This window comes from Lutra lutra, chromosome 10 (assembly GCF_902655055.1).
Source record: "Lutra lutra chromosome 10, mLutLut1.2, whole genome shotgun sequence".
Taxonomy (NCBI): Eukaryota; Metazoa; Chordata; class Mammalia; order Carnivora; family Mustelidae; genus Lutra; species Lutra lutra.
This window is the reverse complement of record NC_062287.1, coordinates 61194159-61213732: the sequence shown is the minus strand read 5'-3', so window position 1 is coordinate 61213732 and position 19574 is coordinate 61194159. Positions and strand designations below refer to the sequence as shown.

At 39.2% G+C, this 19574-nt stretch overlaps 1 protein-coding gene and 1 pseudogene across 1 annotated transcript; both read right to left on the bottom strand.

Moving 5' to 3' along the window:
- Positions 1–2065: 2065 nt before the first annotated feature.
- LOC125079768 (olfactory receptor 52E5-like) lies at positions 2066–3630 on the bottom strand. Its single transcript, XM_047693530.1, is given in 4 exon segments — positions 2066–2125; positions 2692–2726; positions 2729–3215; positions 3217–3630. Coding segments are annotated over 4 exon segments (996 nt in total).
- A 7390-nt stretch (positions 3631–11020) lies between these two features.
- Positions 11021–12138, bottom strand: LOC125079767 (olfactory receptor 56A4-like; annotated as a pseudogene).
- Between the last annotated feature and the right edge of the window lie 7436 nt (positions 12139–19574).

Below are 19574 nucleotides of genomic sequence, written 5' to 3'. Positions count from 1 at the left end.
ACATGAATGTTAGGGCTGATTTAATGTTAAAACCTGTTTAACTATTAGGGTCTGCTTAGCCAGAACAACTCCATATTGCCTAGGTAGCCATATTGTTGTTTACATCCACAGACTTCATTCCAGGAATAAACGCCCCAGCAGTTCCAGGTATCAGTTCTGGGTATCGATTCTAGCAGTAAACGCCTTAACAATAGAAGCCACATACCTTGGGTCTGTGGTTATGTCCTATAAAACCAGCCTGTGAGATTGGGATGGGGTTGCTCTCTTTGGAGGTGGCCCTGGCTGGTCAGTCTGACTTCTAATGCTTGGCATAGAATAAAGCTTTGCATAACTTTCACTTTGTCTCAGTCTCGTTCCTCTGATAATGGACCCCAACAATGAACACCTGTGGTCTCATGAAGGTTTCCTATGAGTAGATAAAAGGGGAGGAAAAAGCTCAGGTTTATTAATAAATGAGTCAGTTCATGATGTGTAGGGTAGAAGTAGACTGTTGCCACATGCAGCCTCAATCATGGGTCAACCACAAAGATGGAGACAGTGCTCTGAGCAGTACAACTGGTCATCAACTTGGTGTAAAGAGAGGCTTAGTAAGATTTCAAAATCAGAGGTTGGGGGAAAATATGTGAATACCCTAAGGGGATTTGGCACAAAACATTCAGATCTAAAATGGTTTATATTAATGCCCACTTCAGAGGATGTGTCAGGGAAGAGACAATGAACAATGAGGCAGCTAGAAGTTGTGACTTCTAGAAACTCTAGTTGTATGTGAGAGAAATCTAGAATGAGTTGTAAAGGAGGGAGGTGAGGTACATTATTTATAGTTTCTGAACCAAATGTAGTAGCAGGAATATCTTAAATCTTTCCTGAGAGGGGCGCCTGGGTGGCTCAGTCATTAAGCATCTGCCTTTGGCTCAGAGCATGATCCCAGGCTCCTGGGATTGAGCCCAGCATCTGACGCCCTGCTCAGTGGGAAGCCTGCTTCTCCCTCTCCCACTCCCACCTGCTTGTATTCCCTCTCTCGCTGTCTCTGTCTCTGTCAAATAAATAAAGAAAATATTAAAAAAAAAGTTTCCTGAGTAATTGTGGTAGGCACCATCTTGAAGAACTAGTGGCAGGACAGAGCTAACTCACAGGAATGGGAAGATCTGACTAGTACAGGTGTAGGCTAATGATCAGTGCTCTGCCCTTTCCCTTCTGTGCTTTCATTATATACCAACACAATTCTGCAGATACCTGGGATTCTGCCTGGGAGTGCCTTCTGTCTGGAGATGCGTGCTGGGCTCCTGGTTGGGGAAGGACCAAAGCATTCAGGAATTAAAAACTTGAGAAACAGTTTTCAAATAATGATGGATAGAAGTTATGGTGATATATTTCCGATTCATTGGGTCATCACTTGAATCTGTCTACTACCAAAGTTCTATCCTGATTCATCCTGGTGACCATTGTTTTAATAATGGTGCTAGAAGCAAGTTATATTACAGAAGATCCCTGCATGTGTGCTGGAAAGATATTTGAGATATTATTGAGTTCTCACTGGATTCAAACTTTTTAAAAAATATTTTATTTATTTATTTGACACAGAGAGATCATAAGTAGGCAGAGAGGCAGGCAGAGAGAGGGGGAAGCAGGCTAACTGCTGAGCAGAGACTCCAAAGCAGGCTTGATCCCAGGACCTTGAGATCATGACCTGAGCTGAAGGCAGAGGTTTAACCCACTGAGACACCCAGGTGCCCCTGGATTCAATCTTTCTTTACCTCAATAGGTATTGAGGTATGTGGGTCACTAGGAAGTACATAAGAAACACCAGAGGCCAGACTTAAGAGAATAATATTAACTTCAGACATTGCTTGCTGAGGAAATGAGGTTATCTTTCTAGCTATTTTCTTTCCTTTCTTTTTAAAATTATATTCAGTTAACCAACATATAGCACATCATTAGTTTTTGATGTAGTGTTCAATGATTCATTAGTTGTGTATAACACCCAGTGCCCATCATAACACGTGCCCTCCTTCATACCCATCACCTGGCTACCCTGTCCTCCCATCCCACCTCCCTTCTGTAACCCTCAGTTTGTTTCCAGGAGTCCAGAGCTATTTTCTTTTGGAAATTCATACTTTTTTGTCACCTGAATGGAAAAATATATTTTAAAAAGTATATAAAGAAGTGTATAAAAAGTGTGTGTATATATATATATATATATATCTCACATAACTTGTTATATATGATAATTCTCCTGGCACATAAGATTCCACTTAAGTTTTTGTTTCCTTTTGTGAATTGACTAATTCTCTTAGATTTCAGTTTAGTCGGTTTTGAAAAGTAAGTTTGAATCACATACATACAACACAGCCTATAGTGGAGCAATGACCATAGACATGTAATGAGGGCAAGAACATAATGAGTGATGTCTCTGGTAAAGTTTTTGTCACGTTGGTTTAGAAAGTCAGTAGGGGATAAAGCACAGGTATAATGCAATAGTACTTGAAAGTGTTTAGAATATAAACTCTGCATTGTGATTTTGTTTTTCCTTCTAGCTGAATCCAACTGCTACACACACTCTCTCTCTCTCTCTCTCTCTCTCTCTCACACACACACACACACACACTATATAGTATGTGTGTGTGTATATATATGTGTGTGTGTGTGTGTGTGTGTATCATCAATCAAGGCTTGGGCAGCTGATGATAAAACAGCTTTAGGGTTAAGAATTCTTAAGACTTGCTCCAGATCTGCTTTGTCCTGACCCCATAGATAACAGGGTTGAGTGCTGGGGGAACCATCATATATAGATTCGCCAGAAATATATGAATATAGCCAGGGATGCTATGACCAAAGCTGTGCATCAGAAAAGAGAAAAATGCTGGGATGTAGAAGATGAGCAAGACACAGACATGGGAGCCACAGGTATTGAGAGCATTGAATTGGGCATTCCATGATGGTAAATGAAAGACTGTGTAGAGTATCTTCACATAGGAGAAACCAATTACGATAAGGTCAATGAATCCCACAGAAAAGGCAACCATTCCAAATAAATTATTGGTTCTGATACTGGTACAGGAAAGATGGGCAATGCCCATGTGCTCACAGTAGGTGTGGGGGATGATATGGGCACCACAGAATGACAACAGCAAGAGGAGGAACACAAAAGGAATAACAAAGAGTAAAGATCTTACAATCATGACTATACCTAGAATGGTCACCACCTTGTTTGTTTGTAAGTATCATGGTATATCTCAGGGGATTGCAGATGGCAATGTAGCGGTCTATGGCCATGACTGTGAGTATCCCAGACTCTAGGCCAGTACATAGATGAATCATAAACATCTGTGTAAGGCAGGCACCAAAAAGTATTTCTCTGAAATTGAACCAGAAGATGCCCAGCATCTTGGGGATAGTGGGAGTGGATAGGCTTAGGTCAGTGAAGGCCAACATTGCCAGGAAGTAAAACATGGGCTGACGGAGACTAGGCTCAGTCTGAATAATAAAGAGGATTATAATGTTCCCCAGGAAAGCAATCAGATATACAGTGTAAAAGGGGAAACCATTATAGAGGTGAAAAATTTCCAAGCCTGGAATCCCCAGAAGGACAAAGAAGGAAGGATGGGATTGAGTGGTGTTGCAATAGACCATCTTCATGGTTGCTGGTTACTTTTTTCACACTGTTAGGACTCCAATCTTATCCATGTTATTCTTTCAGGTCATGGAAAAATATGGAATTAATTCTCTGCCTTAATATGTAGCAGAAGACCCTGGAGTGGAAAGTGAGAAATGGTTTAAAAACCTCCCAAATATAGAACTGACCAGGTTCTGGACATCTTGTTTTTCTGACCAGGACACATCCCAAACTTAATACTCTGTCAACAGTGCTAGGAATAATGTAAAATTTACTTGTGTTTTAGGGGAATTTCCATAATATCACAATGGAGAATTGGTTGGAGGGGCATATTAGAGTTTGAAGTAAGCAGAGTGAAAGATGATGCTAGCCTGATCTAAACAAATAGTAGTGGGCGTGGAGAGGCAATGGCATATACTGTAAACAGGGAACAGTTTTTGATGTGATTTGGGAGATGAAAGAGAGCAATAGGTCATGTTTAACTTCCAGGATTCTGTGTTGGGCAAATGGACAAATATTGATGCTATTCAAGGAGATAGAGAAACATAATGGGAGTGAGTTTTATTTTTGTGTATTTTAGTTGATGAGAGTAGGTGTTGACATCAGTTTTAAATATGTAGATAGTAAGTAGCAATTCTCAGCAGGCAGAATATCAGTTAAACTTATTTTATTATTTAAACCCAGTTTTAGCGCATCAGTGAGTTTATAAAGCACCAAAAATTTCATGCATGTGACTGTAGGAACAACAGGACATGTGATTAAGGCAATGTCATATTTTGTCCTACCCCCCATGTTCATAATATTTAATCTTTGGAGAGCTATATTGGAGGGAATATCATAATAATGAATGAATGTCTTTGTATCCTCAAAGCCCTCTCCAGTAGCTACTGTCTGCAGTAGAGGTAGAGACAGGGGCCATTCTCAGAGATGACAAATTAAATGTCTTCATCAATGACAGCCTATCTGGATACAGTATTCTTGGCTGCGTATTTTTTCTCCTTTAGTGCCCTGAATATATCATGCCAGTTGTTTCTGGCCTTCCAGGTGTCTGCGGATAGATCTGCTACCAATCTAATATTTCTACCATCGTATATCACAGACTTCTTGTCCAGAGCTTTTTTCAGGATTTTCTCTTTGTCTCTCAGACTTGTATGTTTTACTAGTAGAGAACGGGATGTGGACCTATTTTTATTGATTTTGAGGGGGGTTTCTCTGTGCCTCCTGGATTTTGTTTCCTTTCAGAAATTAAGAAATTAAGAAAGTCAGAAATTAAGGAAGTTTTTCTGCTATAATTTGCTTCAATATACCTTTTGCACCCCCCTTTCTTCTTCTGGGACCCCAATTATTCTAATATTGTTTCATCTTATGGTATCACTTATCTCTGGAATTCTCCCCTTGAGACCCAGTAGCTGTTTTTCTCAGCTTCTTTATTCTCCATCATTTGGTCTTCTATATCACTAATTCTCTCTTCTGCCTTATTTATCCTAACTGTAAGAGCCACTATTTTTTTATTGTACCTCATTAACAGCCTTTTAAATTTTAACTTGGTTAGATTTTAGTTATTTTATTTCTCCAGAAAGGGATTTAATTTCTCCAGATAGAGATTCTTTAGTATCTTCTATGCTTTCTTCAAGCCCAGCTAGCATCATTATAATTGTCATTCAGAACTATAGTTCTGACACTTACTAACGTCCATATTGATTATGTCCTTATCTGTCAGTACAACATCTTTTTTTTTTTTTTTTTTGTGGTGAGTTTTTCTGCTTTGTCGTTTTGTCCAGAGAACAATAAATGAATGAGAGAACAAAATGCTAACAATGACCCCAGGAAAATATATGCTAACCAAATCAGAAGAGATCTGAAATAGGGGGGAGAAGAAAGGAAAAAAATATGATTGGGATGTGGAATAGAACAGAGCCACACCCTTGATTTTGGGTGTATTTTGGTCTGTTAGAAGCAACAGCACACACACACACACACACACACACACACACACACACACATATATATATATATATATATATATATATATGGGTAAACATGATGAAGGAATGGAATATGAGTGTAAAGATTAAAATTTTAAAAGATTTTTAAAAAGAAATTGATTAAGATAAGCAGTTGGTTAAAAAAAAAAGAAGGAGAGCATGTGGTCAGGCTGGAGACTAGAACAAAGCCATGTGCTAGATTTAGGGTATATTTTAGTCTGTTAGAAGAAACCATATCCCAAAATTTCAAAGAAAGAACAACTTATGTGTATATAAAACATAAGGTTAAATACAATGAAGGGATAGCATATGACTATAAAAATGATAATTAAAATATTTTTAAAAGGTATTGATAAGATAAAATAGTTAAAATAGGATAAAATAGAAAAGAGGAATAATTTTTAAAAATAGAAAAAGGAAAAAAAATTAAAAATTTAACTTTGAATGACTAAAGAATCGTGGGGAAAAAGCCATGAATTCTATGTGCTGTATTTCCCTAGCCCTGGTGTTTTGCACTTCTCATTGATTGATAGAGTTGGTCTTAGTTGGATGTTCTTGCTGGACTTATCTGGGAGGCCCCTGTTGCAGTGATTCTCAAATGTCTTTTCCCAAGGTGGAATTGCACCACCCTTGCCAGGGGCCAGGCTGAGCATCTGCTCTGGTTTGTTCTCTGTAGCTTTTGTTCCCTGAACAGGTTCCATATAGCTTTGGAGGAAGGGAATGAAAATGGCAGCCTCCCAAATTCTGGCTCATAGGATCTGAGAGCTCAGGTCCCTCTCTTCAGTGAGCCCTCAGAGAAAAGTCAATCATGCCTGTCTCTCTGGTCTCTGGCTGTGCTCTGAGCTCACCCAGCCTGTGACTGAGCATTTCTGTCTCCGGTGCACAGCCCTGTTTGGAGTCTTCAAACCCAGCAGATTCCCATAGCATGCTCCCGTGCTGCTCCTCCTGGTGGAGAGAGTAGGGGATCTCTCCATATCGTCACTTGTGGGGTTCCTGCTCAAAGAGCAGTGGCCCAACTGTGTTTTGAATTGTGCTTTATGGTAACTCTGAGCTGAAAGCTCACTCCTCAGCTCCATCTCTGTAGCTGGCTTCAGTTCTCTGATACCTGGGAGCTCTGCCACACTCAGACACCCCCAGTCGTCCTGTGACCCTGAGGGTCCTGAGACCACACTGAACCAGCAAGGATTCCACCCCTATTTAGCCACTGGAGTGATGTCCCTCCACTCAGCAGACTTCTAAAAGTTCCGATTTTGTGCTCTGTTACTCTATCACTTGCTGGGAGCTGTCCCCTCCCTCTGCAGTCTATCTTCCCATAAATCCCCTTGGATTCACTTCTCTGCACATACTACCTTCCAGAAAGTGGTCACTTTTCTGTTCATAGAATTGCTGCTATTCTTCTTTTCAATCTCCTGTTGAGTTTTAGGTGTTGAGAATGGTTTGACAACTATCTAGCTGAATTCCTGGAACCAGAGGAAATTTAGGTCTTCTACTCCTCTTCCATCTTGCTCTTCCCCTTCAAGTTAGAAGATAACCTTTAACAGGTAAGGCCATTCCCTTCTATTTGTACATTCCCATGGTTATTTTTATTACCAATGCATGGTGAATTTTGTTGCATGATTTTCCTGAATCGATTGAGAAATTTGTGTTTCCCTCCATTAAGGTTAATGAGGTGAATCAAATATAGATCAATTTTCAATGATTAAAGTGACTTTTCATTCCATAATCAACCTCACTTGTTCATAATATATTTTTTGTTGTTTTTGTATTCAATTTCAAATATTTTGTTTAGAATTTGTATATCTATGTTCATGAAAGATGTTGGCTTATAATTTTCTTGTAATCCCTGGGAGTGTTTGATGCTGGGTTTATGATAACCTCAAAAATATATTGGAAAATATTCCAGCTTTTCCTGTTTTCTGAAAGTATTTATGTAATTTCTTCTTTCAGTCTTGAGAAGATTTCACCATGAAGGTATCTAGGACCAGAGTTTTCTCTAGGGAAAATTTTTCAGTTATGATTTCATCATCTTTAACAGATATGGAATGATCAGTTTTTTTTTTTTTTTTTTTTTTTTACTATTTGTCCTTTGCCATCTTTGGAAAGTTGTATTTATCTAGGGATTTGTATATTATGCCATTGTCAAATTAATTATCATAGTGGTTCATAAGATAGTTCTATTACCTTTAAAAACATCTCAAATTTCAAATGTGCATATTAAAAATTCTAGATAATTTAAATTTGTTTTATTTTTATAAAAGTTTATCTCTTTTATTATCATTTTGCAGAACATAACTTCTGGTTTTCTTGATATTATTATGCATATTCTTTGTTTTGTTTTTGTTGTTGTTGTTGTTTATAGTTGTATTATTTCTTATCTTCTACTTTTTGGGGTTTAATTTTTCTAATTCTTTTTAAGTTTTTTTGGTTTGTTTGTTTTTGTTTTTTTAATTGGAAGCTTAGCTCTGTAGGTCAGAAGTCCATGCATGGCTTAGTTTGGTTTTCTTCTTTAGGGTCTCCCCAGGTTGCAAATTGTTGGCCAGGACTCTAGTCCTATCTGAGAGTATATCTATCTGTCTGTATATTAGGTCAGAGAAAGCCATGTACTGTACGATCTCACTTGTATGCAGAATAGAAAATAAAAGAACTCATAAACACAGAAAACAGACTGGTTGTTGCCAGAGATGGAAGGTGAAGGCTTCATGGAGATGGGTAAAAGTGGTCAAATTTTAAGTTAAAAAATTTTTAAATGAAACAAATACATAAAATTAACAAAATGATTTTTTTTTTAATGTGGTAATACATGAAACAAGGATATGTCTCTTCTCAGCAACCATATTGAGGCTTAACTGCTGCCATAAACTTCTGGGAATCAAGTTAATATTTATAGTGTGCCTACTAAGTACCAGACACTAAGCTTGGGCTGGGGATATGAGAAACTTACGATGTAACTCAAGAGTTTTTTGTAACTCATAGGTTATGCTATTGCACAGCCAAGATTGGGACCAGTAGTGTGGAAAAAGCCTAGGCTTCAAGAACCCAAGTAGCATGAATTTATCTTGGCTCAATTGCTGTAATCTTAAGAATTATTAGACTTCTGTGAGCTTTAGTTTTTTCATCTAGGGCCAACAGAAAAACTTCACAGGGCAAATGTGTAGGTAAAAAAGAACATATAAAAAGTGTCTGGTACATAGTAGATATTCAATTAAAAGTACCTCTGTGGAAAATAGAGATTAGAAGGGGTGAAAGAAAAAGAAAGATCAGCCAACTTGATCCCTTGATATTTTGATGAAATCAGTGTTGTGAAATGTGATATAATAGACCCTAAAGAAGGGTCTTCAAAACCCAATAATTCAAAAATGCATGCAGAAATGCAGCACCTTCCAAATACAGACAAGTACCAGGTGTCTAGTGCCAAAGAGGCAGCCACCCTCAAAAAAAAAAAAAAGTTCTCATCACAAGAAAAAATTTGTAACATCTGACTTGATGGATATTAACTAAACACATTATGGTAATCATTTTGAAATACGCAAATATCAAATCATCATGTTGTATACCTGAAACTAATACAGTGTTATATGTCAATTATATCTCAACAAAACTGGAAAAATAAAAGATAAAATGATACATAAGGAAAAATACTGTAGAAATATTAATTTTCAATACCAGTCATTCATCAAGGACAGATTCCAATACAAAAGAAAGTAGGATAATCCAGCTGGGAATGTTATTCAAATGATATTTGGAAAAATGATAGACTTCAAAGTCTCAGGTTGTTTCTACAAAAATATTCCTTGGAAACACTGAACAAATGCATGGGGATTGCTAAATAGTTTAATGCATTTATCTGTGAAAATCAAACCCTAAAGTTTCTATGTCTGGAAAACTGTTGAAAGCTATACCAGCCACAGCTCAAATGGAGGCTAAGTGGGCATATTAGAGTTGTGGAGGGATGTCACCTGAGATCTGATGGAAAGTTCCTTGTAGGAGGTATATGGGATAAAGTGAGGATTATAAAGTCATGAAAATGAAGATAATGAAGAAAAGGACACATACCACAGCAAATAGTGCAACTCCTCCCCTCCCCAATGATGTCCTAAAAAAGTGTCAATCTTCTTTAAAAACAATAGGAACAATAACAAAAACAGAATTGAAAAAAGAATCTTAGTAGGAAGGAAAGAAAGAAAGAAAGAAGAACAGGAAAGAAAAGCTACCCAGAGAGGTTTCACAGATGGAAAATCTTAATAGGTTCTGGAAAGAGGAGCCAAAAGATGGCCACAGGTGCCAAAAAAGAGAGTCAGGAATGTTCAGAGTAAAGGACTTCACCCCCAAAAGCCAAAGATCTGGGGTAACATATATACTTCCACCCAATCAACCCCTTACAACACAAAAGCTATCTCTGAAACAGGAAGTAGGAGAATTGTCTATGTTCCTTGCAAATGAGGGGACAGGCAGGTTTCCTTAAGTACAAAGTTTGTTTCTTTAGGGCCAAACACTCCCTCTCCAATCCAGCTCCACTTGGCTAAGACTTGGTAAGACCCTCAGATAAGGAGTCAGTCAGGGCAAATTCGCAAGTGACCACAGAATCCAGGAAAGATGGTTTCCTTTGAAGCAGGAGGAAACAAGGAAACAAGGATTCAACAATATTTTCATTGTTGTCTGAGGTAAAAAGAATCAGAACTTATTCTGGGATTAAAAAGTAAAATTTCCTTTCCAATATAAAAATAATTCCTGGGTATTTACCCCAAAGTTACAGATGTAGTGAAAAGAAGGGCCATCTGTACCCCAATGTTTATAGCAGCAATGGCCATGGTTGCCAAACTGTGGAAAGAACCAAGATGCCCTTCAACAGACGAATGGATAAGGAAGATGTGGTCCATATACACTATGGAGTATTATGCCTCCATCAGAAAGGATGAATACCCAACTTTTGTAGCAACATGGATGGGACTGGAAGAGATTATGCTGAGTGAAATAAGTGAAGCAGAAAGAGTCAATTATCATATGGTTTCACTTATTTGTGGAGCATAACAAATAGCATGGAGGGCAAGGGGAGTTAGAGAGGAGAAGGGAGTTGAGGGAAATTGGAAGGGGAGGTGAACCATGAGAGACTATGGACTCTGAAAAACAATCTGAGGGTTTTGAAGTGGCGGGGGTTGGGAGGTTGGGGGAACCAGGTGGTGGGTATTGGAAAGGGCATGGATTGCATGGAGCACTGGGTGTGGTGCAAAAACAATGAATACTATTACGCTGAAAAAAAAATTTAAAAATTTAAAAAAAAGTCAAAAGGTGGAAATATAAAATAAATAAAACATAATATTAAGTAAAAAAAAAAAATAAAAAAGAGAAATCTCTGCTCTCAGAAAAAAAAAAATTCCTGACTTCTACTAACAATTCCAAAGGTGGATCTGATCCATTTTACCTCTTACACTCTTCTCAGCAGCTTTTGGATTCCCTGCTTGATCTCCTTGGTTTTCACACCATAAACAATGGGGTTCAGAGCTGGGGGGATGAGGTGGTGCAGGATGTTGAGCAGGATGGGGACATCTGGGGGAATCTTCTTCCTGGCCAGGTTAGTGATGACCAGAACCAGCAGGACTGTGCTGAAGAAGAGGATGAGGATGAAGTGGCAACCACATGTGCTCAGGGCCTTGGCTGCAGCACCCTCAGCCTTGATCCTTAGCACAGCTTTCAGGATGAAGGAGTAGGACAGAACAATAAGAATAAGGTCAGAGCCCAGTAGGGTCCAGCCTGCCACAAACTGGCAGAGCCGGTTGAAGGCCATGTCATCACAAGAGAGTTTGGACACAGGTTAGTGCAGATACAGTTCTTGATGATGTTCTCTGCACAGTATCTGAGTCGAGAAGAAAGAACTGGAACAGGAAGAGAAAAGAAGCCATTCCGGGCCACAACAAATATGGTAGCTTTAACCACAAACTGGTCAGTGATTATGAATGGGTATCTCAGTGGGTGGCAAATGGCCACATAGCAGTCATAGGCCATGATCATGAATGTACAGGACTCCATGGTCAGAAAACTATTCATGATGAACATCTGGAGGAAGCAGGTTGAAAAGCTGATGGTCTTGAGATCAAACCAGAAGATGGCCAGGACCTTGGGGATGACTGTCAGGCATAGTACAATGTCCAGCAGGGAAAGGAGGCTAAGCAGGTAGCACATGGGCTCATGCAGAGAGACCTCCAGCCAGATGGTGATCAGGAGGGTGGCATTGGCCCCCATGGCCAGGAGGAAGAGGAGGCTGAGGGGCAGGGACAGCCAATGCTGCCAACTCTGGTAGTTAGGGAAGCAGATGAGGAGGAATTCAGAAACAGGAGCAGTGGAGTAGTTGCTGGGTGAAGCCGTATTAAGTATCCTGATCACGCTGGAAATTCAGAGTTCCTAAAAATGTAGGACAAAATATATTTTAAAAACTACATGTTCTAGAGTAGTAAAACTTGGGTTTCCATAGAGGCACTTAACCTGCCTCAGTGAAGTTTTCAAATCATCATTATTATTGCCAGCTTCATCATCACTATCAATCATTGCTGTCACTTAGCTGAACACTCCAGCTCTAAGCTGAATGCTTTAAATTAATATCTTATTTCATCCTTTAAAAAAAAGCTTAAGAATATTTAATACTGTTATCTTAATTTCACAGTTAATGAAAGGGTATAGGCAAAAGGGGATAAAACAGTTTATTAAAAATTAGAGAGTGAGACAAGGACTGTGACAAGAGTCTGACTGTAGAGTCTCTGCTTTCAGCCCCTACACATTATTTAGCCTCACCAAGCACAATTAATTAACTAAGCCCTAGTTTAGAAGGGTTAGGGTTACTATTTTAGCTGGCTGTGTGGAAGTCCTAGAAAAGTCTACTCCCCTACTCCATAGATATGGACAGGGTCTGACTTCGGAGTTCCTTGCTTTTATTCAGGAAACAATTGAATTAGAGGTAGAACATCCTTGACTGTACCCAACAGCAATTATTTCTTCCAGCCCCAAAGGGGATTTCACTTTGGACATAGTGTTTATCACTTTTTTACTGAATTATTTGCTGTTGTTTCTCTTTGGAAGTTTAAAGTTTCTCAAGTTTCAAATTACTTTCTTTTCTTTCAAGAGTGTTTTATTTGGTTTGGACATTTTATTTTATTTTATTTTATTTTTAAAGATTTTTATTTATTTATTTGACAGAGAGAGATCACAAGCAGGCAGAGAGGCAGGCAGAGAGAGAGGAGGAAGCAGGCTCCCTGCTGAGTAGAGAGCCCGATGTGGGGCTCGATCCCAGGACTCTGAGAGATCACGACCTGAGCCGAAGGCAGCGGCTTAACCCACTGAGCCACCCAGGCGCCCCTGGTTTGGACATTTTATTTTATTATTATTATTTTAAAATATTTTATTTATTTATTTGACAGACAGAGATCACAAGTAGGCAGAGAGGCAGGCAGAGAGAGAGGAGGAAGCAGGCTCCCTGCTGAGCAGAGAGCCCGATGCGGTGCTTGATCCCAGAACCCTGGGATCATGACCTGAGCCGAAGGCAGAGGCTTTAACCCACTGAGCCACCCAGGTGCCCCTGGTTTGGACATTTTAAATGAGACTGCATTTTATATTCTGGTGACAGATACAGTTAGTACTGAGGGTACACAAGGAGAGTATGAAAAATTTTAAGTGCTGGGTTAAATAGGTGATGGGAATTAAGGAGTATACTTGTTGCAATGAATACTGAGTAATGTACGGAATTCTTGAATCACTGTATTGTACTCTTGAAACTAACATAACACTAAATGCTAACTATCTGAAATTTAGATAAAAACTTAAGAATTTGTAAGTGCTATGAATGTTTTTAAAATAAAAACAAGTCCTTCATGGGGTCCAAAAGAGGAACACATTTTGAAACTTAGAAGAAAAGAAAAATATCCCATTAGCTTAGGCAGGAAGGAGAGAGGCCTGGAGGCTACAATGATATCAAGGGTTTGAGCCTAAGAGTAGCTACCATTCTGTGACTGAAAGATTGAGTACTGTGATGTTATCTTCAGTTTCCTCATGTAGGTTCCTTGACTTGCACTACTCTAGAAGGACTTTGGGAACCCTTGCTATAGTTAGGCAATAAACTAACCTGTCACAGGAATTCCATCCAAAATTGAGCCACTCTAATCATGGGGGCCTTGACTGATGTGCTGTTAAACCTTTCCTTTTCCACTCTGAGGGAGTACAGGCTTAGACAGTTTACTCTGCCAAAGATTGTAGACCAAGAGCATCTTGGATCTTTTTGGAGGCCACTTCCTATTCTATTTTCTGGTTGAGTCAGTAGAGTCCTCTGAATTATCCTGTGTTGCTGAAACTGCACCAAATACCTATCTGCTCCTTAGATGGTGATCTTTTCTTTATACCAAGAGCCATTCCTTGTTTCAGGATGGACAAGAAGCAATGGATTTGACAAACATTTCAAAATCAGAACCAGTAAGAGTTACATGTAGGGGATGAGTAAAGAAAAGCATCTGAAGATTCAGTATTCAAAAATAGCCCAAACACGTACCCATTCTTCACTGTTGGGCAAAATGATAGGTAACAAAATGAAGAAAATTGAATAACACAGGGTCTTGAATCCCAAGTCACAGTGTTAGGGATGACTTTATGCTTTTGAACTTGAGTGACAGGAAGAATGAAATCTTTACTGAAAAATTGGAAAAGGGGAAGAATGAAAAAAAGGCAGGGGTTTTCAGAGCAAGAATATGAATTTATATTTTAAGTGTTATGCAGGAGCTATTTATAAAATATACAGGTAGAGTTTTCAAGCAATCATTCAAAATAATAGCCTAAAATTCAGTAGGAAATTCAAGTCTGAAAATGAAGATTAAAAAGAAATAAGGAAAAAAGGCAGTGAATATAGCCCAATGTTTAAACTTGTGGAATCACTATGCTGTATGCCTGAAACTAATGTAACATTATGTGTCAAGTATACTCAAATAAAAAATAATTTTAAAAAAGATGCTGATGAGACCATAACTCTCAGATAAGAGACATCTTGAGAAATAGAGCTAGGTGTCTTTAGGAAAAGTATTCAAAACACTTGAGGTTAACCAAAGGTAGCATGGAAGCTAGCCAATAAGTCAGTTTTAGGCATATAAATATATGTAGGATTTTTTTTTTAATCTGGTAAGCAGAATTGTCTGTGGTTACTGTGGCTCAGATTGAATTATCCTAGCATGTGGGATCTATATTCTGTAAACTCATCCGCTTTGATGAGGTTTTTGTTAGTTTTGTTTTGTTTTGATACTCTTTTTCCCCCTCACTGCTAAACAAAGGCAAAGGAGTCAAGTATTAAGAAGGATGACAGTAAGTGCTGTCATAGCTAAAGAAGCAGAAGAGACCTGGAAAGTTATGGCAGACCGAGAGAGGGATCCCAGGAGGCAAATAATTAGTATAGTTGGGATTACTGATCCTGCTCACCTCTCTCACAGGCAAGTCTCCTCTAGGAGAGTGAAATGTGCATGAGAAGGTATGAGACTACTTCCAGAGAAGAAAGTCCAAGGACTTTCACTTTGAATATCCCAGATTTTCAAAATACAGATTATTAACACACACTCCTTTCTACCTTTCTAGGTTTTCAAGACAAACCAAGGATACAGGGGTAAAAGTGGGATAGGGACAGTTATTTAATGCATTTTTACATATGTGATCAGAAAAATAACCCTCAGTATGAAATAGAGAAATAAGAGAAAACATTCCCAGTTTTTTGGAAAAGATTTGTCCTTTCCATAAACCTTAAGTTCTATAAACTTGGCATGACCTAATCTACTTGAATAAGCAAATTAATAGTCAGTGCCTTTCCTAAACCTACTCTTAATGTTAGGCATACAAATGTAAGGCATGCATTAGGCAAGAACTGGTATCCTCATTAATAGAGGAAAATTGACTTACAAACACTTATAAGACAGTATAGTTGTGGTAATAAAGATGATCTTACAAACAGTGGGAAAGAGATAAATACATAGATGAACAAAGCAATGTGATATGGTTTAAAAGTTGGCTATGGAAAGAAATGAAGCCTGACTATTAAACCCATAGAAGACCTTGAGAGCTATTTAAACCCTGTGATACATATGTTCCTCATTTATGAAATAGAAAAATGATATTTAGCTTCAGATGTTATTGTGGGTAGAAAAAAGGTCTATGATTTCCTGAGGCCCCATTAGGCCAAGAGACACTATTAGCTGAGGGCATTAGAGAAGGATACAAAAATGAGGCCACATTCACCTGGGAGAGGAGCACTCTCTTTGTAGGCAATGGAAAGAGAAGAAACATCTATGTGGTTGTTCAGCATGACCAGTAAAAAGGTGCTAGGGGCTGGTAGATCCTATGTTCTTCAGGGGAAGCAGGCAGGAGAGCAGAGTATCAGGAGACATGGGTAAGGTGTGCAGGCACAACCGTGTGAGGTCCACCTGAGAGTAGGCATGATCATGTACCCTGTAAGGAAGCACATAGGATTTGAGGCTGGGAAGTGATGTGCTGTAGATGGGACATAGTGGATCACACAGAAGAGTGGAAGCTTTTGGAGAGGCCTGAGGAGTCCGAAGGAAAAGTGATGAACATCTGAAGGAAGGCCATTGCAGGCAAAGAAGGATATATCTGAGGTTTGGGGAGATCTACAGGGTTTAATGTTTAATGTAAGAGAGGATGAGTGGGCAGAGAGACTGGAGTCCAGACCATCACCAAGACCTTTTAACTGATACAGACCTCCTGTAACACTGATATTTTCTCCCAGGTGGTAATATACTTTCATTTCTGTTAGTAAATCCCTTAAGAGCTGGGACCATCCTTCCTCTCTTTCTGCATTCTCCTCAGTGAAATTGAGGTCTCCTAACCTTAGATATGAGGACTCGTTGGCCATCTGGGGCATTGTTCTGATATTCAATATTCAGTTCCATTCATTTGTACTGACAGACTGACATTTATGGAGGGGTGAACCTTGTTCTAAGTGCTATTGAACAAACATGATCTCTGCCAATGATATATTGACAGTCTGGAAAGATCAGACACAACTTGCATAAACAAAATTACAACAGAATACCCAAGCCCAGATGAGAAAACAGACTGATCACCTTGGCTCATAGATTAATTTAGATGAGCACAGAAAGGAAGATTCTGACCAACCAGGCACAGGGTCTTGGTGTCCCAGCCATGATATGGGGTGGGGGCAGCAATCTTTGAGTCTAAAAAAGCTTGTAAACCCTGGATGGATTAAAAATGACTCAGCCTCATCTCTAACAGCATCAGGTCAGTTCCTGCTACTCAGTCTTATACCAGATCTAAGCATCTTGGCAGGGTGAGCATATATACCAGGTCCTACTGAAAGAGTTCTTTTTGCTTTGCATACTAAGGTCCTGGAGTCCATCCTTCCTCACAATCATCCTGCTTGGTCCAGCTTGAGACTCACCAGCTTCAGAAGGCTGTACTGCTGCTGTTTCTGGCTGCTGGAGAAAGCACTAAACTGGTCCCTCCAAGGGCGCTGGAGGCTGGTATTATGAACTCTGCCTCCACTGTGGCCCCTCTCCCCATTGCTCACAGGAGTTGGTGCTCTTGTTAAGCACTAGGGCCCTGAGGCCCCATGGTCTATTTCCCAAGAGAATATACTGTAAAAGGCTTGTTTCAGCACTGTCAATAAAATAAGCATAAGAGAGGTCAAAGGCTCTTGAGAAATCTAAATAAAGAACTCCTGAGAAAAGAAAGGTAAGAAAACTGTGATGAGAAACTTCTCCAGGAAAATTTATGTACATGCACCTGTGGGGAAGAGCTGACTACTCTCCTCAGCCCTATAACTCTGTGGAAGAGGTGACACAGGGACACCTCCAGCCATCAAAGAAGCATGGATATCAGAGGAGCATGAACCATGGGCCACCAGGGGGCCATGGAGCACATTCTCTGTGAGCCCCTCTCCGGCAGTAGGAGCATCAGTAGTCTGCACCCAAGCAAATCCCTGGGTGGGGCCCTGTTTGCACACATGTGGTCTCATGTCCAAGATTTAACCTTTGTGACTGTTCTTGGTCTAAACTCTGATACCAAAGTGTGGTTGCATAAAGATTAACCATTAACAATTTTCACCTTCCTCACAGCAACACTTGGCATTTTTTCCTTGGGAACAAGTGTAACTGCCACCAGTGCAGCCCCCACTCTAAAGGGATGCACAGTAGGACTTAGAAGATCACCACTACTGTGGACCTTCCCAGATGTATCTTATGATAGGGATTCTCAGGCTAAATGTAGGCTCTTTGGGGCTTTAGGCACAGAAATTTTGGAGAGAGGAGAGCAAGTGTGAGTCTGGTTTTCATACTTTCCTACCCACAACTGGAAGGGAGATATTAGAGCAGGAATATAGGTGGAATATAATCTTGTTCCCTCTGCACACTAATTACTCTCCTGATCCCACCTCTGTCTTGCTACCTGGAGGTCCTGGTATCCTTGTCAGCAGAAAATAGGCTTGATGGACACACTAAATTGAAGAAAACTATTTCACTAATGAATTATTGTTCAATGAAAGAATGTTGCTAGAGCATACAGTTTACTCTAAGCAAAATGTCCTTGTTCTCAGAGTTTCTTAGAAATGATTATTCCATCTTCACTGTCACGTCATAAGGATGTTGGGAAAAGATTAGAAGCTCAAGTTTGAATTCTTGTCCTACCACTGCCTGGTTGCTTCTCCTTGTATAATTTTCCCAAGTCCACACTTTCCTCATCTGAAATATGGGGATCATGAACTTTCTGAGAGAGGGTCATTGCAAGGATAAAATTACTTTCTCATTTAACAAACATTTTTACCCTCCTTTTTAGAAAATACCACACACATTTTAAATACAATAAAAAATGGTTTCTATCACTCTAGAGAGGGAGACCAAAACTTTACATACAGTTACACCAAGGGTAACTAGTAATAATAATAAATCTTCAGAGTACTTAATGTGTTATATTATTCTTATTATCTGATATTTCATTTAACTCTCATAACAGCCTAATGAGGTGCATATGATTATAGTCAAAAACCATAGTTAAATGCTGTGAAGTGTGTAAACCTGGCGATTCGCAGACCTGTACCCCTGGGGATAAAAATATATGTTTATAAAGCTGTAAAAAAAAAAAAAAAGAAAGAAAGAAAGGATGAATACCCAAGTTTTGTAGCAACATGGACGGGACTGGAAGAGATTATGCTGAGTGAAGTAAGTCAAGCAGAGAGAGTCAATTATCATATGGTTTCACTTATTTGTGGAGCATAACAAATAGCATGGAGGACAAGGGGAGATGGAGAGGAGAAGGGAGTTGAGGGAAATTGGAAGGGGATGTGAACCATGAGAGACTATGGACTCTGAAAAACGATCTGAGAATTTTGAAGGGGTGGGGGGTGGGAGGTTGGGGTCACCAGGTGGTGGGTATTGTAGAGGGCACGGATTGCATGGAGCACTGGGTGTGGTGCAAAAATAATGAATACTGTTATGCTGAAAAAATAAAAAAATTAAAAAAAAACATAGTTAACAATTCCTGGTGCAGAATAAAAAAATAATATGTTATGGGTTGAAATGTGTTCACAAAGATTTTTTTAAGATTTTATTTATTTATTTGGCAAACAGAGATCATAAATACACAGAGAGGCAGGCAGAGAGGCAGGCAGAGAGGCAGGCAGAGAGGCAGGGGAAAGCAGGGTGTCCACTGATTAGAAAGCCCAATGCGGGACTCAATCCCAGCACCCTGTGATCATAACCTGAGCCAAAGTTCATTTTTGCTTTTCTTTCCTTTGCCTTTGGAGACATGTCTTAAAAGAAGTTTCTGTGGCTGATGTCGAAGAGGTTACTGCCTATGTACTTTTAAAATTTTCCATAAGGTTTAGTTTTGTTTTATTCAAATAAGCCTGATAGGTTAATGCTCCCTTTTTTATGTATTTTTAACTCTATTTTTTTGTTTCTTTAAACTATTTGTTTGTTTATTTATTTAAATTC